The sequence below is a fragment of the Globicephala melas genome, chromosome 19 (assembly GCF_963455315.2).
Source record: "Globicephala melas chromosome 19, mGloMel1.2, whole genome shotgun sequence".
NCBI classification, from domain to species: Eukaryota; Metazoa; Chordata; class Mammalia; order Artiodactyla; family Delphinidae; genus Globicephala; species Globicephala melas.
The window spans coordinates 62,211,370-62,235,164 of NC_083332.1; the positions used below are offsets into that span (position 1 = coordinate 62,211,370).

The 23,795-nt window shown below is 63.4% G+C and overlaps 1 protein-coding gene across 1 annotated transcript; it reads left to right on the top strand.

Annotated features, from left to right (window-relative positions):
* Window positions 1-2,951: 2,951 nt before the first annotated feature.
* CDH15 (cadherin 15) lies at window positions 2,952-23,495 on the top strand. The gene is made up of 14 exons (XM_060289010.1): window positions 2,952-3,127; window positions 9,559-9,717; window positions 9,863-10,018; window positions 11,073-11,217; window positions 17,784-17,944; window positions 18,673-18,801; window positions 19,217-19,402; window positions 20,315-20,568; window positions 21,186-21,328; window positions 21,489-21,725; window positions 21,933-22,172; window positions 22,289-22,425; window positions 22,535-22,702; window positions 22,923-23,495. Exons 1-14 carry the CDS (start codon window positions 3,086-3,088, stop codon window positions 23,145-23,147), a joined length of 2,382 nt encoding a protein of 793 aa, XP_060144993.1. The 5' UTR covers window positions 2,952-3,085; the 3' UTR covers window positions 23,148-23,495.
* The last annotated feature ends 300 nt before the right edge of the window (window positions 23,496-23,795 follow it).

Consider the following 23,795-nt stretch of genomic DNA (forward strand, 5'->3'; position numbering starts at 1 on the left):
GAGCGCAGGCTCAGTAGCTGTGGCGCACGGGCTTAGTTGCTCCGCGGCACGTGGGATCTTCCCAGACCACGGCTCGAACCCGTGTCCCCTGCATTGGCAGGCGGATTCTTAACCGCTGCGCCACCAGGGAAGCCCCTCACTGTTTCTTTAGGTCCGTCTGAGTGGGCTCTACCGAGTCGTCTGTTCCCGGTCACGTGGGGTGAAGGCTCTGTGTCTGCCGGGCTGGCTCTTACCTGGAGCTCAGGGGACAACTTTCTTCAAACTCCTCCAGGTCCTTGGCAGACTCAGCCTCCTCAGGGTTGTAGGACTGAGGGCCCCATTTCCGCTGACTGTGGGTCTCCCGCTCCTGCACCCACGCGTCTGTCCGCCTGGCACCTGAAATCTCTCTGGTTTCCTCTCTTGCTGCATTTCTCTGGCTCCAGCTGACCGTTTAAGGGGCAGCACGTTCTCTGCTCTTAAGGGCTTCTGTGAATAGGTGAGGCTGGTCCAGGCAATCCAGGACCCCCTCCCCACCTCAGGGTCCCTCTGTCAAGGAACGTGACGTCTTCACAGGTTCAGGGAGGCCATCCCTGCCATGCCTGCTAGGCCACAGTGTCCTCATCTGCACGTGGACTGAGGCCCCTGCTTCATAGGACTATGGGGACTAAACACTGGGCCTTATTGGGGGTGTATTTGTGTGCAATTTTATCTAAGCCTGCACGCTTTTACACATAATTCTTTTTTTAATATTTATTTATTTTTGGCTGTGTCAGGTCTTAGTTGTGGCACGCGGGCTTCTCTCTCGTTGTGGTGCGCAGGCTTAGTTACCCCGCAGCATGTGGGATCTTAGTTCCCCGACCAGGGATCGAACCCACGTCCCCTGCATTGGAAGGCAGATTCTTAACGACTGGCCCGCCAGGGAAGTCCCCATAATGATTCTTATTACACTACAATTACGGTATTGTTCTAATGTAACTGCACTTTATTTCTAAAGTTATAACAGCTTCACTTCTCTGCTGAAAGTCTCGGTGCCCCCCTTTTATCAAGAGAAAGTTGAAAATCCCTAGATGGGTGGATGAACCTCCAGGGCTGGAACGCCCCCTCCCACACCCCACACCCCCTCACCCAACGCTCCCTCACCATCCTACCCCAGTCCGGTGGAGCCACTGCCCTCCTCCCAGCTCACAGGTGCCCAACCGTGTCCCACCAGAGACAGAGGAGGCCACCCAGGGAGGGGAGGTCATGGCCCCACTGGGCTGGGCGGCGGGACCCGCACCTCAGGCCCCTCCCACTCGCACAGGACCCGAGGGAGGGTCCGCTGGTGGTGAAGGGTTGAACCCTGGGGTTGGCGGCCGGGTAAGCGGAGGGGGCGCCTGGAGGGTCCGTCGCCTTGAGTCCACCAGGAATAAGGGCTCTTCTGGAGGAGACGGTCCACGGGCAAGGAAGGCCAACTGGCCCTTGCAGCCTGGGGTGGACCAGCGCCGGACGGGACCTCGGGGCTCAGACACAAGAGGTCAGCGGAGACAACTTCCTGCACAGGGCCCAGAGCCAGACTGGACCCCAGGCTTCCGCGTCCCCAGCCCCAGCTGCCCGGGCACGAGACTGGGGGGCGAGGCCGTGGGGGGGGGGTCCTAACCAGCCTGGGGACCACGCCCCTCCCCCAGGGACTCCTCCTGCTCTCCGGGCTCTCCCATGACCAGACCCAGCTTACACTCCCCCTTGGAGCACCCCCGCACCCGGGAGGTTATTGAGGGGGACACAGATGGCCGAGAGGAGGGATGGCCTAGCTGAGCCCCTGCCCCCGTGTACTTCACCCTCTACCCGTTCAGGGGGCAGAAACCCAAAAACATTCAGAGGGCTCCTCCACCCGGGTTTGGGGTCTGACCTCAGAGGCAGGACGTGGCCTCCAGGAGCTGCTCAGCCCCAGGGCCTCCGAGCCTGCAGCTGGAAGGGTCTCCCGCCCTCCACCCCCACCTTGGAGCGGTGAGTGCCAGGGACACAGTCTCTGCCGGAGCCCCTGCCCTCACCCCTATCCCCGGCAGCCTGGCCTCCTTCCAAGCAGGCCTAGGGCACAGATGGTGCCGCACCTGCTCAGCTGCCCCGCAATCTGGAGAGGAGAGCAGAGGCCCCCGTGCCTGCTCCTGCTGCAGAGAAGACCGGCTCTCGGAGAGGACACTCCCCACTTCCCTGCCCAGAAGACGGCTCGAGGTCCGCAGGGCCGCCCCCGCCCTCCCCGCCCTCCCCTGGTTCTGAGCCGCAGGCTGCCCAGGAGCGCAGGGGCTTGGAGGGGAGAGATAGCCTCCCCCTTCCACCAGGTAGTTACCAACCAAGTAACTGCCAACCGAGGAGGAAGGAAGGGGCGGGTAGAGCTGGGCACCGGGCCAGGTCTGTGCCTGTCCTTCCTGTGTGCTAGCCCTGGGGGTCAGCAGTGGACAACCTGCCCTGGGGGGCTCCACCCCTGAGCGGGAGACAGTAAAGGGACACAGCAAATGTGATCCAAGCCCTCAAGGCAGCGAGCGGCTGGCCTTGGGGAGAGCCGGACAGGCAGTCCTGGCGAGGGCATGGCCGGCCAGTGCAAAGGCACTGAGGCAGGAGAGTGCCTGGTGCTCAGAATGAATGAGGGAATCCACCCTAGTCCCCAGCCCCCACCCGCCGCTGCCTTTCTGACAGCCTCCTTCCTGGAGCCCCGCATCCAGCCTGGGACGGTGCCCGACCCCTGCTCCGCCCCCGACACATGCTGTCAGTCACATGTGCTGTCACTCAGCCGCCCCCCCGCCCCCCGCCCCGCCCATGTGCTGTCACTCAGCCCCCACGCCCCGCCCTACACACTTGCTGTAACTCAGCCGCCCCCACGCTCCGCCCATATGCTGTAACTCGGCCCCCCACGCCCCGCCCCACACACGTGCTGTCACTCAGCCCCAGGCGCCGTCCCGCCCACGTGCTGTAACTCAGCCCCCACGCCCCGCCCAGCTTCGCCCCCGCACACATTATCACTCCCTCGCTAGGCTCGCCCCGCACACTTGTGCTGTCACTCAGCCGGGTCCTGTCCCAGCAGAAGGCGTCGCTCCCGCCGCCGGACGCTCGGCCCGCTGCCCGCCGCCGGCCCATGGACGCCGCGCTCCTCCTCGCCCTCGGGCTGCTGGCCCAGGTAAGGCACGGGCGCTGCGCGGGGGTCTCTGGCCCCTGCACTGAGCGCCGGCGTCTTAGAGTGGGGCGTCCCGGCCTCGGGGACCGAGAGCCGAGGGTTCTGTGCGGGGCAGCCCTGTCCAGGGGGGAGTGTAACCGCCTCCGCTGGACCGGACGGGGAGCCAAGTTCGGGAACGGCCAGGAGAGCACCCAGAAGGCGGGCCCTCACTCCGGAGGGGCGCCCCTCAGCCCTGCTGGGGTCTGGGAGTGTTCAGTCTCGCGGGAGGCGAGGGAGAGGGGGCGGCAGGAGCACCCCCAGCTGGGAAAGCCTGGAGGCCTGGTCCCTAGGGACCCCTGTGAGCTGGTAGGTGATTCTCCGTAGTCTAGTTGGGTGGAGTCCAAGCCCCCATGTGTCCGGCCGGCAGGGGCAGCTGTGGGCTCTGCCCTCCAGAAGCCCCCTCTCCCTGGGGAGCCCTGGTCTCCCTGGTGGGAGCAGGACGGGCGGCAGGAAACACAGGCCGCCCCACTCGCCACACGGGCACCCCTGGGTGGCTGGGACCGCATCCTTTCGGCCCCTGGCTTCTGGGCAGGTGCTAGGCTGGGGCCAGGAGTGCAGCGTGTGACCTCAGTGGTCTCCGGGCTTCGGGGGACTGAGCTGAGCGGTGGTCACTGGTGAGGGCCGGGGGCCAGGAGGACGGCCTCAGGCCTCTTACACCTGACAGGTGATGAGCACAGGGCCTGGCCCTGCGCCCACGAATCATCACTCACTGTTACACTTCCAGAGCCATCACGCAGCGCCGGCCGCTGGCGAGCGTCGCCCCTCACTCCCGCGGCGCCCCCGGCTCCGGCTCGGGTTTCAGCCCCTGGCAGCTGACTAGGTGCCGCCAGCCCCCGCCCCAGCTACCCACACCCCTGCCTCCGGGCCTTCACTGACCCCATGGAGGCGGTGCTGGCCGCTCCCCACTGCCATGGCCACCTGACCCAGAGGGAGGCCGCAGCCACCCTTGCCCAGCACAGCGTGGCTGCCCACGGCCTGTGCCCCTCGGCCCGCTGCTGGGAGCCCACCCGGGGCAGCGGGCTCTCTGCCCCCACCCCAGGGCCTGGATGCCCCCATGCGCTCCAGAAGGCTCCAGGCTGCAACGCCCCCTCCCACGATTCCTGCCCCTGCCCCGCATCAGGCGGCATGTCCTCGGAGGCCCACTCCTGGGTCTGGGGGTGTCATCCTTTGACCGGGCCCCAGGGGGACTCTGCTGCGGGGGAGGGGAGTAGATCCCTCTCAGATGCCTCTCCCCTCCCCCAGGGTCATGCCCAATGCACCCGCTCCCAGACAGCTGGGGACTGCGGGAATTCTGGTGGCGCTGGGAGGCCAGCCAACGGGCCTGGCCACTCATGTTCCCGCACTCCCCGCGGCTCAAATTAGCTCCGGTGCGAGGGGAGCGACTTCGGGATTGGCCGACATGTGTCTGCGTAGGACCTCGCACGGCCCTCCCCCATCCAGCTCAGCTTTCAGACTTTTGTCCTCTCCTGTCCAGCCACACGGGTCCTGCGGCCGCTTCCCAACACACCTTCCTCCACCTCCGGGAGCCCCCCGGCAGGGCTGTCTCGGGTGGGCCCCTGGGGTGGGGGCCTGTTGACCAGACTCCGCACAGGCCCGTCATCTGCTTGGTGGCCTTGGACGAGGCTCACCCTTCCCTTGTGTTGCCTGAAATGTCGGCCAGGGGGCTTAGCGTGTGTCTTTTCGGAACTGGCCTCTATCGGCCCCTCACCTGTGCCCGTGGTGTCCCCAGTAGCTGGGCCTTCACTGGGACCCCCCCTGCCTGGGGGTGGGGAGCCCAGATGGCAGACCCACGTGCTGCTGGAAGGGGCCCCAAGCCTGCGTCCGGCTCCGCTGAGCCACGTCGCTGCCCGTGCACTCACGTGCGGGGACACCCCTCCAGCATCACTTCCGGGCCTGGGTCCCTCAGATTCCAGGAAGCAGGTGCGAGGCCTGGAGCCCGGGGGAACGTGGGTGGGGTTTGCTTGGGCTAAGGGAGAGGCCCCACAAGCTCCCCAGGCCTGAGCCCCTTCCCCACCCCCGGCTGGAATCCAGGCCGCCCTGTTCCTGGACGGCCTGGCAGGCATCAGGCGCGCCAGGAATGGACCCAGCTGTCCGCCTGGCCCAGAGAGGCCCCTGCGGCTCTCCCCTGAGCCCCCTCCAGCTGTTGCGGGCTTCAGAGGAGGGGCAAGATGGCGAGGCGAAGGGACAGCTGTTTTCTCCAGCCTCCCCCCCACCCCACCCCCGCTGACTGGGGCAGGCACCATGCTCCCGGCTGTCCTGCCCACCTTGAGAGGACAGCGCCCCGACCTGGCTTCCCTCCGCGGCCCCGGTTACTGTCACACCGACAGTGTGTTCTGGAGAGGACCATGCGTGTCTGCCGTGGGGCCCATCCTGTTCCAGGACTTTCCCGTTGCCTCAGGGGGTCTTCACGGCTTGCAAAGCCCCCAGGAGTGTGGCTGCGGCCTCCTCCCAGAGGCCACGTGCTCAGGAGAGCCCCAGAGCCCCTTCCCCAGCCGTGGCAGCCTCCTTGCGTAAGGGTTGCCCGATTGCAGGGAGATGGAAGATGCTACCCTTCAGTCAACCAGGATGCACCCGGGCCTCCTGCCTGCCACTCGCAGGGGCCACCAGAGGCCGTAGTGCCAGGAGCTGAAGCAGGCTCTCCTTGCCGTCCCCCTGGCCGCCCTGGTCACCAGCCTCTCTATCCAGGGCAGGTGAGCCATCAGCTTTCTTCCCAGGAGACGGGGCCGTGCCTCGTAATTCTTTGTTCCGATCCCACCGAGGGCTGGTGGAGAGAAGCAGAGAGCTCTGCGGGCTGCCCCCAGGCGCCCAGGCAGTTCAGACCCCTGCAGCGGGCAAGGGCGGCAGGCATTCCCTCCAGGGCTCAGGCACTTGTTCGCTTCTGAACAGTTGATGGTGGGGTGCGTCCACGCGTAGGGCCTCCGAGGGGTGGGGTGGGAGCCAGGGCAGGGCTGTGTGACCCTCAAGTCCCGCCTCTCGGCCCTGCGCCTGCCTTGATTCCCAGATGTTCCCAAGGCTCACCTGGGGGCTCCGGGACCCCCTGGGAGGTCTGACTCAGTAGGCCGGGGGTAAACTGGTGGAATCTGTATTTTTCCTGACCTTGGTTGGTTGTGATGGTGCGTCAAGTCTGGAAGCCCCAGCGGTGGTGAAGTAGCCCAGGCCCCCTGCGGGGGCCTGAGGGCAGCAGGCGCCATCTCAGATCCCAGGGGACGGGAGCCGCCCAGAGGCCAGAGGGGCATCGGGAGGAGCTGGCCAGCTGCTCTCGGGCTCAGGGCCTTGCCCACCGTGGCCTGCAGCGACACAGTATCACCCACCCGGGCCCTTGCCTGGGTCTGGGGGGGGGGTGAGGCCACTCCTGCCCCTGCAGTGGGTTTGTAGGGTGCTCACCGCGCTGCTGGGCCCCACGAGCTCCGAACCAGACGGGGAGCTCTCTCACTCGGCAGCCGTGGGGCTGGGGGCCGGGGCTGGGACCACAGCGAGGGGGCAGCGGCCCGGCGTCTCTAGGGCTTCCAGGCTGTTCTCTCAGGCTCTTGGCTAAGGGAGCGGCGGAGGGTGAGCATGGGGATGCCACCGGGCACCCGCTGGGAGAAGTGGGTCCCTGATGCCCATTGGTTCTGTGTGGTGCGGGGGCGGTGAGGGTGACAGCGTTTGAGCGATGTGCACTCGACGTCCACGGCTCTGTGCACGTGGCTTCGTCCCGGCTCCAATGTCCTGGGATTCCCAGGCGGCTCCCAGGCCTTCCCCGGCCACCGGCATCTTCTGGGAAGGGGCTGGCGGGAGGACAAGGGACAAACTGAGAAGCGTCCCGAGAGCCGGAGGTTGGCTGCAGCCACTCTGGCCACGCCACCTACTGCAGGCCCCGGTCTGGGCGAGGCCCCGCCAAGGCTGCTGGCAGGGCGGGGGCAGCCGTAGGCTCGGTGGGGGGCTGCAGGGCCGGAGGGGCCAGCCCAGGTATGGACAGGGCAGTATGTCCCCCAGTGCCTCTCCAAGAGCCTGAGGCCTGGGAGCATCTGCAGGCTGTCCCTCACTCCCTGCTGAGGTCAGGGCGGTGCCTCTGTGTCACGGGGCATCACAGAAATGCTCCTTGCGATGGAGGTTCAGCGCTGGTGGACCTGTGGCTCCCGCCTCTGCTGCTCCCTGAGGGCTGAGAGGGGCTGGGGAGGGGCGGAGGGAGGGGCGGGGAACGGCGAGGTTGGGGGCAAGGGAGCTGCTGCCCCAAGATGCCCAGGAAACAGACGCTATCCCCCCCCCCCCCCCGAGCCTGTGACAAAGGCCGGCAGGTCTCCGCTTGGCGGGAACACCACGCTGGCCTGTGCTGGGCCGTCTTGGTGAGAAGCCAGCTGCCCGGGAGGCTTGGAGGCAGTGCTGCCATCTGTCGGGCCACGGGGAGCTCGGGGGCCTGGTGAACCGCCCGGCCCTTCCTCCAAGCTGGGTGTGCTGCTGCCTGGACCCCAGGCCCCTGGCATTTCAAGTGCAGTGGCAGGACGAGGTCTGGGCACTGGGGAGGTGGCCCGGGGCCCCCCAGGGAGACTGACTTTAGTTTGGATGTCAGTGCAGTTCTGTCAGCAAAGTGTACAAGGACCCAGGCGGGCAGAACAGGGAGGCCGTGCAGGGGGGCACAGGCCAGAGGTTGCCCGGAAGAGCGGCCTCCTGGCTGAGGGGCCTCTCCTCCCTCCCTTGCCCCCTAAGTCCCCCCACTCACCAGTCACCAAGCCCGCCTTCCCTGAGGCCACCAGCCCAGGCCTGGTCCTTCTACCGACTGCGATGGGGAAAGGGATGGAAACCTCAGCAGAAGTCGGTGGACCGACCGGCCAGGGGCGGGGTCGAGGGGTCGAGGAGGGGAAGGGCCATGGGAGGCAGAGGAAGCCCGCAGCACAGAGATCTGGGGAGGCGCCTGGCAGGAGCAGCTCCACTGCATCTCCCGCACTGCCCTGCCTTGGATTTGGAGGGGGGCTGGGCAGGGGGCAGCTGCAAACGCAGGGGGATTGGGGGGGTCATAAGGGCCATGGAAGACGCGTTGCTCACGTTCTCCTATAGCCAAGCCAAGCTGGGTCCCAGTAGCATCCCTGCCCCCGCCCTGAGCCCTGACAGCCCTTATCCAAGTCCAGCCAGGCTCTGTGCCCTCCAAGGGTGCCCCAGCGTCGGCCCCACTCATGACTCGGGGAGCACAGAGGGCCCCCAGTGCCTCCACGCCCAGCCGGCCACAGTGCCTGAGCCCACGCTCAGACCACCCACTGGCCGATCGAGGCGTGGGATGCGAAGACCACGTGTTTAAACCAGGGCTGTCCCAGGAGACTCTGGGTGTTTGTTGGGGCTGCCGCCAGCTCTGCCCTCACCCCGCCAGGTGGCTTTCTTCTCTGGGCCTCAGTTTCCCCGTCTGAGAGGTGGGGGGGGACGAGCTGACAGTGGGTCTGGGGAGGGTTTCGGCACCGCGGGCCGCATTCCTGACTAGCCTTAGTGCTGAGCCCAGAGCTCAGCGGGTGGTGGCAGGGCGGTGGGTGCATATCCCCGGCCCCGCCTGTAGGGTAGTGTCGGGGGACAGGGCTGCCCCGCACTCTGTCCTGCCTCTGCAGCCCCACAGGCCCCGAGCGCTGGGCTTCGGGGACGTTGCACACAGGGCCCCCCTGTCCCCTGGGCGTGCGGAGCCGGAGACAGCGTCCCGGGTTCCAGGTACTAAAGTGTTGGTTACACGGTCACACCTGGTTCCACGGTTCTGGGGGGAAAACAGCACGGGCTGGGGTTGGGCTCTGGGGGATCAGGGCCCAAAACACTCCAGCTGCCCCGTCCTCCCGCCGGCCCCTCAGCCTCACAGCTGCACACACCCCACCCCGCCGGTCCCTAGAGGCAGAGGCAGCTGCCGCAGGGGGCGGGGAGCTGGGAGCTCAGCTCCGTTTCATTTCCACAAAGCAGCCCTGGGACAGACAGCCCCACCGCCTGCTTCCCAGAGGCGTGTGGAGTGTCCCCCTCCCCAGCCTGGCAGAGGAGACCTGCCATGTGAACAGCTGCCCTGTGTGGGAGGGGTGGGCGCTCTGGCCCCCAGGTGGCCCCCTCTCTGGGTCTCTGAGGACAAAAGCGCTGCCTGGTCAACCTCGACCAGCCCTCAAGAGTTCACGTCACCAGGAGGCCTGGGGTGGCCGCGTGTCCCCCCACTGCCCCCAGCCCAGCCGCCCTTCCTCTTCAACCCACCTCCCTCCCGGGCCTTGCCACCCATCCCCGGGCTCCCGGGAGCCAGGCTGCCTCCTGTCCCCCTGAGCACCCCATGCCCCCCAAGTCCTGGCACCCGAACCTCCCCGGGCCACACGACAGAGGGCTTGGCAGTCGGGGAGGGGACGTCCCGGCCCTGGTGGGGGAGCTCTGGGCGCTGCTGTGGTGGTGACGGAGGTTTTTCTTTGTTGCAGAGTCTGTGCCTGTCAGTGGGGGTCCCCGGGCTGAGGAGGCCGCATACCCTGTACCCCTGGCACCGGATGCCGGCACCGGGCCGCGTGCGGAGAGCCTGGGTCATCCCTCCCATCAGTGTGTCCGAGAACCACAAGCGCCTGCCCTTCCCCCTGGTGCAGGTGAGGGGCCGCGTACTTTAGGGCGGGCACACCCCTGGGGCCGCAGGCTGAGCGACCCCATCCCAGCTGGGGGAGGGACCGAGGGCTGCAGAGAGGGGACACCCCTCCCCTGGGGCACCTCCCCAGCCCATCACCTGTCCCACAGATCAAGTCGGACAGGCAGCAGCTGGGCAGCATCATCTACAGCATCCAGGGGCCCGGCGTGGACGAGGAGCCCCGGGGGATCTTCTCCATAGACAAGTTCACAGGGAAGGTGTCCCTGAATGCCGTGCTGGACCGAGAGAAGACAGACCGCTTCAGGGTGGGCCCCGCCCCGCCCCATGGGGGCCATGGCCACACCTCCACCCGCAAAACCCAGCATCCTTAACTGGGGGGCAGGGGTGGGATTTGGGACCGGCTGCCCCAGGAAGCAGGTGTTCAGGGTCACAGGCTCATTCGGCAGGTGCGTGAGCGGACTGAACACTGGGTCCTGCCCAGGAGGACTGGGCAGCTGGCCTCAGGGTGGGCGGCAGCCTTCCCAGGAAAGCAACACCAGACACTGGTGTGGCCGGTTCTCCCCTGAGCCTGCTATGTGAGTTGAAGAAGGGGTGCCATGAGGAATCCCACGGAACTGGCCGCCCCTAGCGGCAGCTGCCCCGTGACTGTCAGGGTGGGACGTCGGGGGAGGTGGGACGGGATCTGCCCAGTGGAGGCGTTGGGATTGTCAGGTCTGAGAGAAAGGGCCGTGGGGAGGGGGTGAGCGAGGGGCCAAGGAGGGGAGCTTGGAACTCGCCTGAGTCCCCTACAGACAGATGATCCGCCCCCCATCCTGGCCACCCTAAGGTGATGTTCAGACTTGCCCCGGGCAGGGGGCTGCAGCCTTTGCCTTTCCTGTGCCCGGAGTCTCCCTCAGACTTTGAGAACCAGCTCTTGGTTCCCTTACACAGAGAGTTAGAGGGTGTGTTTCCCCTGGAAGTTGTACCAAGTCTGTTCTCCAAAGGGACAGGAGATGGTTGAAGTTACAATTTCACGTGTGGAGCGGAAACTTCAAAAGCAGCCACGACTGTTCACAGAAAAAGGGAGAGAGACCAGGGGCGCCAGGGGAAGAGAGACCAGGGGCGCCAGGGGGAGCGTCGCTGCAGCCAAGCTCGCAGCACAGCTGTGGGCTTCCTGGTGGCCCAGGCAAGAGGGGGCGCGTGGTGGCCACCCCGCCTGCTGGGAGAACCCAGCTCCCCTCGAGGGCGGTCCCAGCTGCCCGGCGCTGCCCCGTCCCCGTGCCGCTTCCCACCTGTTTCCAGCAGGACACAGAGTGCACTCACTGCTGCTCTTGCCCTCGTGGGGGCCGCAGTGCCAGCCCCTGCTCTCTGCTTGACTAGCTCAGGGCCTTTGCTCTGGACCTGGGGGGGTCCACCCTGGAGGAGCCCACGGACCTGGAGATCGTGGTTGTGGACCAGAACGACAACCGGCCTGTCTTCCGGCAGGAGGTGTTCACTGGCCGGGTGCTGGAGGGCGCCGTCCCAGGTGAGCCGAGTGGGTTCCCGGTGGGGGAGGGAGCTTCGCGAAGGGTGCTGGGTAGGTCAGAAGTCCAGGATTTCCCTTCAGCAAGAACTTCAGAGGTCCTTCAGAGAGTCTAAAAACACGTAAACAGTCTCCAGGACGGAGGGAATTTCCACAAGTCGACTCAAGCCTCTTCCCATTGCGATATAAATGTCAACCCCCGAATCCTCCAGAGTTCAGAGAGGATTCCTGGATGGCAGAGCTCCGGTGGTTTCCGTTGCTCTCCCCTCCCCCTCCTCCCCCCTCCTCCTGCTAAATAGAGGTGACGTTCACATAACATAAAATTAACCATTTTGGAACAAGCTTTTCAGTGGCAGTTAGCACATTCACAGTGTCGTGCAACCAACACCTGTGTCTCCTTCATCCCCCGAGAGGCGACCCCCCTGCCCGTTATCAGTCGATGCCTCTCTCCGCTTATTAATTCTACACTGAGTGCAGAAACCGCTGACCCTCTGTCCCTTCTGCGTCCTCACAGGGCAGACTCGCTGGCCTGATTCTGTTCCAGGCAGAATAGGCATTCCAGACAGTGATCTGCTCCTTCCCTCCCCACCGGGTCCCCGGGGCTCTGGTCAGATCCCAGGCTGGTTGCAGACCGGAGGCCTTCAGAGCACACCAGGGACTCAGTGTAACTTCAAAGTCAGGGGTTAGCACTAACACATAGTAACATCTCACCTGCATACCTGTTCTGCTTCAGCGGCCCAGTGAAGCCTTTTAGAGCAAAGGCGGTCCTGCCTCTCTCCACAGTCCCTGCCGCCTGTCTGAGCCTTGTCTGCTCCTGCATGCCGTCCACCTTTTCCTTTAAGGCGGTCCTGCCTCTGTCCACAGTCCCTGCCGCCTGTCTGAGCCTTGTCTGCTCCTGCATGCCGTCCACCTTTTCCTTTAAGGCGGTCCTGCCTCTGTCCACAGTCCCTGCCGCCTGTCTGAGCCTTGTCTGCTCCTGCATGCCGTCCACCTTTTCCTTTAAGGCGGTCCTGCCTCTGTCCACAGTCCCTGCCGCCTGTCTGAGCCTTGTCTGCTCCTGCATGCCGTCCACCTTTTCCTTTAAGGCGGTCCGGCCTCTGTCCACAGTCCCTGCCGCCTGTCTGAGCCTTGTCTGCTCCTGCATGCCGTCCACCTTTTCCTTTAAGGCGGTCCTGCTTCTGTCCACAGTCTCTGCCGCCTGTCTGAGCCTTGTCTGCTCCTGCATGCCGTCCACCTTTTCCTTTAAGGCGGTCCTGCCTCTGTCCACAGTCCCTGCCGCCTGTCTGAGCCTTGTCTGCTCCTGCATGCCGTCCACCTTTTCCTTTAAGGCGGTCCTGCCTCTGTCCACAGTCTCTGCCGCCTGTCTGAGCCTTGTCTGCTCCTGCATGCCGTCCACCTTTTCCTTTAGGGCCTTTTGCGCGCGGAGGGTGGCTGCTTCAGTTCTGTCAGATAAAAGCCCAAGTGTCTGGTTGGCCGTGCATCTGGTTCTGTTGGCTGTTTAATCACTAGGGTGGAATTTTCCCCTCTTTCCCTGTGTGTGAGAGCACAGCAGAGGTGGGGGCCAGCCCACGGTGGGGAGAGGAGACGGGCCTAGCCTCTGCCACTGCTTGAGCTCGGATCCCGGGGGCCTCTCTGCGTTCCCGCCACGGCAGCGCAGCCCTGCATGCAGAGGGGCCCCTAGCGGGGTGACAACCCCTGTGTGTTACCTGGCAGGGCTCCTGGGGTACTGGGGGGTGGGCAGTCTCGGTCGAAGGTGGTCCCTGAGCCCCAGGGCTGGGGCTGCTTCAGGGTCCCTGCTCCTCCCCCAAAGGCAAAGCGCCGTCCCTCCAGCCCAGCAGCCCCACCCTCACCCTGTGACTGTGGACCACCGATGGCCTTCCCCACACCTGGGCTGCCCTGTGGCCTCAGCCGAGGGGCCCTCCCGGGTCTCCTCCCACCCCGCCTTCCCTGGGAGCAGTCAGTGGGCGCGTGGGAGAGGGCACAGGCCCCCGTGTGGGCACCCAGGGACCGCCAGCAGCTGTGCCAATCTCGGCCCCTCTTCCTGCTTCTGTGGGGTCGCTGCACCTGCCCCACCAGGGGAGCCCCAGAGTGTGCACCTCCTGGGGGGTCACAGCCTGGACTCGGGGGTGTCAGGTCGCCTGTGCGTCACCGTCTGACGGGCTCACACAGGTGTGATCTTCCCCTCCGTTCTCGTCGTGGTGGCAGGACTGAGGCCCCCGCCCGCTCACACCCCCTCAGTGGGGACGGGTCCTCAGCCGCCAGGAGCTCATGACACTGACTTCTGTTCTGCCAAATTTTATTGTGGTAAAATACATGCAACAAGGTTTAGCATCTTAACCATTTTTAAGTGTACGGGTCGGTGGTTTTAAGCCCGTTCACATCGTTGTGCACCACCACCAGCATCCGTAGAATTTTCTCATTTTCCCAGACTGGAACTCTGTCCCCATTAAACGCTAACTCCCATTTCCCCCTCCAGTGCCTGCCACTCACTGTCTGCTTTTTGTCTCTATGATTTGTCTGCGCGTGAGTGGAATCGTACAGTACTTGTCATCCTGGGTCTGGCTGATTTCACTGACCGTCCTGTCCTCAGGGCTCGTCAGTGTGGTAGCCCATGTCAGAGTCACCTTCCTTTTCAAGGCAGAATAATACTCTATTGCATGTTTATACCACACTTTGTTTATCTGTTTATTCTTCAGTGGACCCTTGGATTGCTTTTTAGCTGTTGTGAATAGTGCCGCAGTGAACATGGGTGTCCAGATATGTCTTTGAGACCCTGCTTTCAGTTCCTTTGGGTATGTACCCAGAAGTGGGGCTGGTAGATCAAATGGTAGTTCTATTTTTAATTGTTTTAAATAAATTTATTTATTTTTGGCTGTGTTGGGGCCTCGTTGCTGCGAGCGGGCTTTCTCTAGTTGTGGTGAGCGGGGGCTACTCTTCGTTGTAGTGTGCGGGCTTCTTATTGCGGTGGCTTCTCTTGTTGTGGAGCGTGGACTCTAGGTGTGCGGGCTTCAGTAGTTGTGGCTCGTGGGCTCAGTAGTTGTGGCGCACGGGTTTAGTTGCTCTGTGGCATGTGGGATCTTCCCGGACCGGGGCACGAACCCGTGTCCCCTGCATCGGCAGGCGGACTCCCAACCACTGCGCCACCAGGGAAGCCGTATTTTTAATTTTTTGAGGATCCTCCATGGTGTTTTCCACAGTGGCCGCACCATTTTCCATCCCCACCAACAGTGTAGGAGGGTCCCAGCTTCTCCACGTCGTCACCAGCGCCTGTTGCTTTCTGTTTTGTTTTGTTGTTGCTGTTGGCAGCCATCCTAATGGGCGTGAGGGGCTGTCTCGTGGTTCTCATCTGCATTTCCCTAATGATTAGTCACGTTGAGCGTTTGTTCATGTGCATATTGGCCATTTGTATATCTTCCTTGGAGAAAGGCCTGTTCAAGTCCCTTTGCCCATTTTTGAATTGAGTTGCTTGTTGGTTTTTTTTTCTGGTTGAGTTTTACAGGTTCTCTGTATATCCTGGATATTAATCTCTTATCAGATAAATGATTTGCAGATATTTTCTCCTATTTCGTGAGTTGTCTTTTTACTCTGTTGTTAGTGTCTTTTGATGCATTTTTAAATGTTCGTGAAGTCCGGTTTGTCTATTTTTGTTGTTGTTGCCTGTGCCTTTGGTGTCATATCCAAGAAATCATTGCCTTCGTGACATTACCAGTGTCCTGTGTTTTCTTCTGAGTTTTAGTTTTACGTTGTACACGTAGGTCTGATCCATTTTGAGTTGACTTTTGCATATGCTGTTAAGTAATTACGGGTCCAGCTCCATCCTTCCGCCTGTGGATGTCTTTCCCGGCACCATTTGCTGAGGAGACCGCCCTCTCCACGCTGAATGCTCCTGGCGTCCTGTGTAAGATCACCTGCCCGTGGATGTGAGGTTTATTCCTGGGCTCTCTATTCGGTTCCATCGGTCTGTGTGTCTGTCTTGAGGGCAGGTGCACACTGATTACTGTACTTTTGCAGAAAGTTTTGAAATCAGGAAGTGTGTCCCCTGGCTTTGTTCTTTTCCAGGTCGGTTTAGGCTATTCAGGGTCCCTTGAGATCTTATAGGAATTTTAGAATGAGTTTTCTATTTATGTAAAGAAACTGTCCTTAAGATTTTGGTAGGGATCGCACTGCATCTGTAGGTCGCTCTGGGTGGTAGTGACGTCTTAGCAACAAGTCTTCTGTCTGTCCGTTTATTTGTGTTTTCTCAATTTCTTTCACTGATCTTTTGTAGTTTTCATTGCGAAAGCCTCTCAGCTCCTTGCTCACGACACTGACATCCTGAGGCACTTAGGCGGTTGTTGTGATGATTGTCCCTGCGTGAGTCTGCGTGGCTGGAGGCGTGCACATCCCTCAGGAGGCGTGCACATCCCGTTCCTGGAGATGCCGATCTGGGTCTGTAGTTCAGGGGGTGTCCGCCAAGCTTCTTCGCTCTGGCTTTTCTCCTTTCCCCTTTGTAATTAATAGGTGTCTTGTGGGAGACCCTTTGAGACTGTGCAGGTGTCCTGCTGCCCCTCAAGCTGCCGCCCAGCAGCGTTCGCATCTCTGGCGGCTCTTGCCTGCATCAGCTGTTGTTTCTTCATTGTTTCTTCTTGGTCATCACTTGGCTCTCTATTGTATGATAGGACTTTCAGTACCCCTGTATATGAATATGTGGGTATGTGTTACCCACCAGGGTTCTTGGCCTCTTTAATCAATAGAAATCGATCAAAGGCCAGACAAGAAATTCAGGCAAGGCTTTATTGGGGCCCCCGCTGCAGCGGTGGGGAGTGGGAACAAGAAACAGGTTCCCTTGCTAGCTTGCTCCCTGAGGGGGGGCGAGCTTGTTCCTTATATGGGGTGTGTCCAGGGGTCAGGGGTGTGTCCAGGGGGTCAGGCCGCGGGGGGTGGCTTAGGGGGTTTGCCGTAAACAGAAAACTCATTCTAAAATTCCTATAAAATCTCAAAGAACCCTGAATAGCCAAAACCATCCTGGAAAAGAACAAAGCTGGGGGACACACTTCCTGATTTCAAAACTTTCTGCAAAGGTACAGTAATCAGTGTGCACCTGCCTTCAAGACAGACACACAGACCATAGACCGATGGAACTGAATAGAGAGCCCAGGAATAAACCTCACATCACGGGCAGGTGACTTTACACAGGACGCCAGGACCATTCAGCGTGGAGAGGGCGGTCTCCTCAGCAAACGGTGCCGGGAAAGACACCACCCTAGGTGGTGGTGTGTGCGCGGGGCGCGCACAGGTACCCTGCTTCTGCTCCCGGCTGGTGTTTGCTCTTCAGAAGTGGCCGTTGGGCTTTTTAGTCTCTTTGTATGTCGTCCAGAATTTGCTCGAACTGCCACGTACATAGTTATTTTTAGTCCCTTGTAGTTTCTTTGTATTCTGTGGCTCGAGGAGACCTGTGTCCAGGCGCAAGCCCTGCAGCAAAGGGTCCCGGGTCCCAGCCTGTCTCGTATGTGTTTTGTTCACACGGATGTGTCTGGATTTATGGATTCTTGCTTCACTCAGTGGCTTGTGCTTCTTTGCACCGTTGTTTTGAAGCTCAAATCATGGCTGATCAGAAGCTCATCAAACTGGCCCAGGCCCCTTCAGCAGCCGGGGCTGGGAAGGAAGCTCACATACATACAGACGTCGTGTGTGCACGCACTGTCACAGCTGTGTTAACACGGCTCTGTGCCTCCATCACAAGTCACGAGTCCTCTCTGGCACCTCCACTTCTGATCCAGCTCTGCAGGGTTCCTTTGGGGTCCTCTTCTCTGTTGGCGAGAAGCTGGGCTCCAGTCACCCCAGGAGTTTGCGCACTTGCTCAGTCACAGAGAGCCCGACAGGTGCCTTTGGAAGCGCTTGTCTGCATCCCGGTGGCAGGGTGCCTGTTCTAAACATTGTTTTTGGCTTTAGCCTGGGGTCCAGCATCATGCCAGGAGTTACCTGCTAAGGTAGCTTCCCACCTTCTAAGGCTGGGTCAGTGGCCGGGTCACTACCGTTCATCAGACACCAGCATGACACTCAGCTGACCCGTCAGGGCCCAGGAGGGGCTGGGATGAGCCCAGTCACAGGTGAGGGGGGGCTAGCTCCTCGGGTGGCCCGAGGCTGGTCCACCTCACCGGGATAACTTTTAGTACACCTGATCTGGGCCGGTGTGGGGAGGGGTGGTCAGACCTGAATTGCTCCAGAAAACAGGTGGGCACAGGTGCTGGGGCACCTCCAGGACCCCTGCAGAGGCCCTTCTCTCCGAGATCCAGGGCCTTGTTTGCCCCAGAGCGCAGGTGCGGCCCTGGGCGCTGCCTCGCCCCGCCTGGGGCTGGTTCCCCAGCGGGCTCGCCTGGTCTGTCTCAGGGTCCTGTAGGAGACAGGTGTCCGCAGTGTGCATCGGACACCTGACCTCATCCCCACTGGCGACGCAAGCCAGGACGCCGGGATGCTTGCACGTGCAAGGCTGATCGCGGGCCTGGACCCGGTGCAGCGGGCCGCGGGGGAGTGGGCGACGCGCCCTGGCATCCATGGGTGTCACCCCCACATGTCCCCTCCCTTCCCAGGAACCTTCGTGACCAGGGCTGAGGCCACGGATGCGGACGACCCGGAGACGGACAACGCGGCCCTGCGATACTCCATTCTGGAGCAGGGCGGCCCCCAGCTCTTCAGCATTGACCCGCACACGGGGGAGATCCGCACGGTTCAAGTGGGCCTGGACCGCGAGGTGAGGCCATGCAGCTGCACCCTGACAGCTGAGGCAGGGCAGCCCCCCAGACGAGGGGTCCGAGTGCCGCGGACACTGTCCGTGGCCCTGGGCTCCAGCAGACCTGCCCCGCGGGTAGTTGTGTGGTTCGGTCCAGAGATGGTGTGAGGAGGGGCCCTTAGCGTGTTTTTCTGCCGGAGACCTCCCCCACCCTGTTGCCTGCAGAGCAGTAGGGCTCCTCGGCCTGGGGTGGGCCCACAGTGACCACGCATGCTGCAGAGAAACAGTTGCCCTCCAGCCGGCCGTGCCCACTCCTCCCCTGTGGGGCCCCTGCGGCCCCTGGCTGCCGGGCTTCTGTGTGGCATTGGCACCTCACCTCCAGGAAGCCCTCCTTGGTTTCCCCAGGGCCACTCACTGCGTTAGTTGATCTCTGTCCCCTCTCTCGGCAGCTGCACCTGGCTCCCCAGGGCAGGGACCCCACACCCCAGTGCAGCAGGTGCCCCGTGAGTGCTCATCTGGCTCGGCAACCGTCCTCTTGCCCACTCACAGGCTGGGGCAGAGTCTGGGGTCGACAGTGATGCCGTCGGACCCGGAGAGGCTAGGCAGCCTGTTGCCCCAGAGCTTGGGAGCAGGGCAGATGCTGGAGCCTCCTGGGGTCTGCCGGCCCTGCCCCCAGGCCCTAAGGTGGCTGACCAGCCCCGCCCTGCGCGCCACCTGGGTCTCCTGACCCCATGTCACTGTGCTCCTAGGTGGTCGCCGTGTACAATCTGACCCTGCAGGTGGCGGACATGTCTGGAGACGGCCTCACCGCCACTGCCTTGGCCATCATCACACTGGAGGATGTCAACGACAACGCCCCCGAGTTCACCAGGGGTCAGGTGCTGCCACCGTCCTCACCCCCACCGGCCGCTGCTCAGGGCTGACCTCCCCCCGATCCCGGGGCTTCTGGTGGGTGGGAGGCTCGGTGCTCCACAGAGGAGGCATCCTGTGTGGACCGTGCAGGATACCCTGCCGGAGGCCAGCATGGGGGGCGGTGGGCTGTGAGCATGTCAGGAGCTAGAGGGCCCTGGGGGGAAGCCACAGAGACCCTGGGGTGGGACCTGTCCCCAAGCCTTCCTGGGTGGGAGCGAGCGGCAGCCCTGCCCTCCGGGGAGGATGTGCCCAGCACATGGCCGAGACTGGGGGGGGGGTGCTCCTGGTGCCCTGGACTCCTCGTGGGTGGGCAGTGGGAGGGTGACCCCACAGGGGACCGTCCCCGGCCCACCCGTGGGTAACGGGGCCGAGTTCCCACAGTTCTTCCTGGAGGCCACAGAGGCCATCAGCGGAGTGGACGTGGGGCGGCTGGAGGTAGAGGACCGGGACCTGCCCGGCTCCCCCAACTGGGTGGCCAGGTTCACCATCCTGGAGGGCGACCCTGACGGGCAGTTCGCCATCCGCACCGACCCCAGGACCAACGAGGGTGTGCTGTCTGTGGTGAAGGTGAGCTGAGGAGGGTGCCTCTCCTCACACCCTGGGACCCCGTTTGGACCCTCTGTGCATCCTTAGGAAGGGAGCGAAGGGGACCAAGAACGCTAGGACTGTGGGCTCGGGCCACGCTGACCACAGGGGGACAGGGCTGGAAGGAGGGGGCAAGCCCACGTTACTTCCAGTGTCTTGCCACTTAAAGTATATGATCAACGTGCACAAATACAGACCTCACATGTCGGCCAAACTGAGACCAGAGACAAAACCAGCAGGACATACGTGTGCACGCACACACCTGAGCATACACACACGTGCATACACGTGCATAGAGATGCAGATGAGCTGTCAACACAGGAAGAGCCTTATTGCCAGAGACTGGCTCACGCCGGCCGTCGTGCAGGCGGCTGGCAAGTCCGGAGTCTGCGGGGCTGCGACAGGCTGCAAAGTCAGGAGCTGAGGCTGCATCTGGAGGTGGGAGCCCTTCTTCCCCAGGGCAGCCTCAGGTCTGCTCTCAGAGACTCTCACCCACAGATGAGACCCACCCAGGTTCTCCAGGACCATCTTCTTTATTTAAAGTCAGCTGATTGGACGGGTCAGTTCAACCACGTCCACCAAATACCCTCTTAGCAAGACCCAGGCGAGTGTCTGCTTGGGGCACCGAGGAGGACACCCGGCCAGGGGACGGGAAACTGGCCTCACAACACCCAGCAAATACGTTTGCGTGATGAGTAGCCGTCATTTTGGCATTATTTTTTGTGCCTTTTTGTCCTGCGTGATTTTTGTTTTTCCGAGGCTAAAAAGCAGAAGGAAAGAAGGGGCTCTGAGGACAGAGCAGAAGAGGCCTCTCGGCCGCAGCTGCCTCAGGCTTCCCTGAATGGGGGGAGGGGGCCGGAGTCCTGACGGGCGGCCGCCCCGCTTCCCCTGCAGCCGCTGGACTACGAGAGTCGGGAGCACTACGACCTCACAGTGGCGGCGCAGAACGAGGCTCCCCTGCAGGCGGCGGCCCCCAGGGCCGAGCGGGGCCAGGCCAGGGTCAGCGTGCAGGTGCGGGATGTCAACGAGGCGCCCGTGTTCCAGCAGAACCCACTGCGGACCAGCCTGGCCGAGGGGGCGGCCCCAGGAACCCCCGTGGCCACCTTCTCTGCCCGAGACCCTGACACACAGCAGCCGCAGAGGCTCAGGTGGGGGCCCCGGGGTGAGCAGGGGGAACTCACAGCCCCAGTCCACCTCCCAGCCAGGGTAGCAGCACAGCTAAGGGTACTGAGCCCTGTGCCCTGAGGGTTCCCATTAGGGCCCTGGTCGGAGGGCAGAGGGCTCATCTGTGTGCGTCACCGAGAGCCCAGGGGCTCTCAAGTACCGTGCGTGCGCGTTCACGCGACCTCGTCCTGTAGGCAGGACTGGGCTGCATCTGGCGCACGCTGACGTGGCCCGTCTGTTGGCCAGCCTCTGAGTGTCTGGCCTTGTCCGTTCCAGGGAGCCGTTACTCCACTAGGACTGGCTGTCACTGTCTTGGATTTCACCCCCTGCCCTGACCCTATGTACCCTTGTCTGTCAACATGGTGCCCACCGTTGAATCCTAGCTGTCACTCAGTGGCCACGGGGCCCTGGGCAGCTCACCTGCCCTCCCCGAGCCTCAGTTTTTTCATCTGTTGATTGGGATGGAAAATACCAGCTTAGGGCTGTGGAAGGACTATCCTTAAAGGCCTGCGTATGTGTGCGTGTGTGCACGTCTACACGTGACCACACCTCCGGGGGTCCGGCTCAGGCTCAGGGCCCCTCCTCCCCTCCTCGCCAACAGCTACTCCAAGGACTATGACCCTGAAGACTGGCTGCAAGTGGACGGGGCCACTGGCCGGGTCCAGACCCAGCGCGTGCTCAGCCCCGCATCCCCCTTCCTCAAGGACGGCTGGTACAGGGCCATCATCCTGGCCCGAGATGATGGTGAGCATGGAGCTCGGCCTGGGTTCCAGGGCTCCCTAACCCTGGCTGGGGCCCCTGCTGCTGCCCAAGGGCTGAGAGCGGGCACTCCACCGAGCAGACTTAAGGGGTGGGTGGGGGCTCTGCAGGGGCAAGGGGCCCACCAGACCTCTCCTATTTGCAGCCTCCCCACCCAGCACGGCCACAGGGACCCTGTCTGTTGAGATCCTGGAGGTCAACGACCACGCCCCTGAACTGTCCCCGCCGTGGGGCAGCCTGTGCAGCACACCAGAGCAGGGCTCCGGTCTTCTCTTGGGGGCCACGGATGAGGACCTGCCCCCCCACGGGGCCCCCTTCCACTTCCAGCTGAGCCCCAGGCTCCCAGAGCTGGCCCGGAACTGGAGCCTCAGCCAGGTTAACGGTGAGCTCGCCCCACGCCCCTGGGGGTCCAGAGCCTGGGGCAGGTCCCCACTGGTTCCCACCTCAGTGCACTGCATCCTCAGGCCCGCAGGGATCAGTTATCACACATACAGGACAGGTGGGGAACCCAGGCCGGCTGCCGCCGGAAGCACAGGCGCAGAGGGGCGTGGCCGCCCCTGCCCCTGCTGACCGCCGGCACCCCCTGCAGTGAGCCACGCGCGCCTGCGGCCCAGGCTCCAGGTCCAGGAGGGGCTGCACCGCCTGAGCCTGCTGCTCCAGGACTCGGGACAGCCGCCCCAGCAGCGCGAGCAGCCCCTGAACGTGACCGTGTGCCGCTGCGGCCTGGACGGCGCCTGCCTGCCGGGGGCCGCTGCGCTGCGGGCGGGTGGCGCGGGCATCAGCCTGGGCGCCCTGGTCATCGTGCTGGCCAGTGTCATCCTGCTGCTCTGTGAGTGCCCGCGCCTGCAGATCCCTGCCCCGCCCCGCGCCGCCTGGCAGCCCCGCCCTGCCCGCCTTGCCCCGCCCCCACCCCACACCGACCTCCGCTGCCCCCCCCACCCCCAGTGCTCGCCCTGCTGGTGGCCCTCCTGGTGCGGTGCCGGCAGCAGTCGTGTGACAAGAGGCTTTTGCACGGGCTGCAGGACGACCTTCGGGACAACATCCTCAACTACGACGAGCAGGGGGGCGGGGAGGAGGACCAGGTGAGGGGGCCGGGGTGGCTTACAAGTGCTGGGGGGTCTCCCCAGGGGCCCCAGCTGGCCAGCCGCCTCCCGACCCTCACCCCCACGCTCTCTGTCCGTCCCTTCTCAGGATGCCTATGACATGGACCAGCTGCGCCACCCGGCAGAGCTGGCGGCCCTGGGCGCCCCGCTGGGACGGCCTTCTCTGCGCAGAGACGCCCCGTTCGGCCGATCGCACCCCCAGGCCCCCCGCGTGCTGCCCACCAGCCCCTCTGACATCGCTGACTTCATCAACGAGGTGGGTGCCCCAGGGGCGCCCTGCACCCCGTTCCCCCACCCCACGAGCCTGAGGCATCGCTCTGGGGCTGGACAGGGGTGGTGGTTCTTGCCGAGGGAGGAGAATCGCCCAGAGAGAACCTTGCCCCCAACCCGGCTCCTGGGGCCAGGCCTTGGCCGAGCTGGTGGCGGAGGGCACTTGGCCGGCGCGTGCTGGTCCTGAGCCCCAGGCCTCTCCATAGGGCTTAGAGGCCGTGGACAGCGACCCCGCCGTCCCTCCCTACGACACGGCTCTCCTCTATGACTACGAGGGGGACGGATCCGTGGCAGGCACGCTGAGCTCCATCCTGTCCAGCCTGGGTGATGAGGACGCAGACTACAGCTGCCTCTGGGACTGGGGGCCCCGCTTTGCCCGGCTGGCGGACTTGTACGGGCCCCGTGAGGGCACCAGGGAAGAGGCTTTCTGATGGGGACCTGCACCCACCCTGCTGAGAGCACGGCCTCCCGGACACAGGGCAGACCACAGGCGCTTGAGCGGACACGCCGGACTCGGCTGTGTGTCGAGATGGACAGAGGGCCCTGCGCCCCGCCCTGGGGCCTTGGCCGGCCTGGTCTCAGCCAGGGGAAGTCAGGGCCCAAAGCCTAGAGCGGAGTGGCTAGAAGGAGGCGCCCCTCCTGTCCCGTCAGTTGCCTCCAATGGGGTCAGAGACCCCATTCCCAGCTCTGCTTCCCACCCACGCTGATCTCATCTCTGTATGAAAGGAAGCAGCTCTCGGGCAAACATGAATTAAAAACGTGCTCATCTCTCCAACGCACGGTTGGCACGGCGACTTGCAGGGCCTTTCTGCACCTCAGTCTCACCAGAGCCGCAGCAGTGGGCTGGCCCCCGAGGGGGTGGGGGCAGTTGGAGAGGCTGCGGATGCCTGGTTGTGAGGGGGAGGTGGACACCAGAAGCCCCCTTCAGCCAGGGGTGCGGCCTGAGGGAAGAACCAGCGAGGGTGCCAGGTTCCACGGACGCCTTTATGCTCCCCACGTGGAGGGGGAACCAGGGCCCCCGGCAAAGAGGCCCACTTCCCACCACCCTCCCGTTCCTTCCCGAGACCCGTCTGCCTGTA

Bases quoted from the DNA above. Each gene is read 5' to 3' on its own strand.
- CDH15 (XM_060289010.1), top strand. From the start codon at position 3,086: ATGGACGCCGCGCTCCTCCTCGCCCTCGGGCTGCTGGCCCAG. The intron at 21,329-21,488 runs GTGAGCATGGAG...TCCTATTTGCAG, and splicing joins CATCCTGGCCCGAGATGATG to CCTCCCCACCCAGCACGGCC. The intron at 22,703-22,922 runs GTGGGTGCCCCA...GCCTCTCCATAG, and splicing joins TCGCTGACTTCATCAACGAG to GGCTTAGAGGCCGTGGACAG.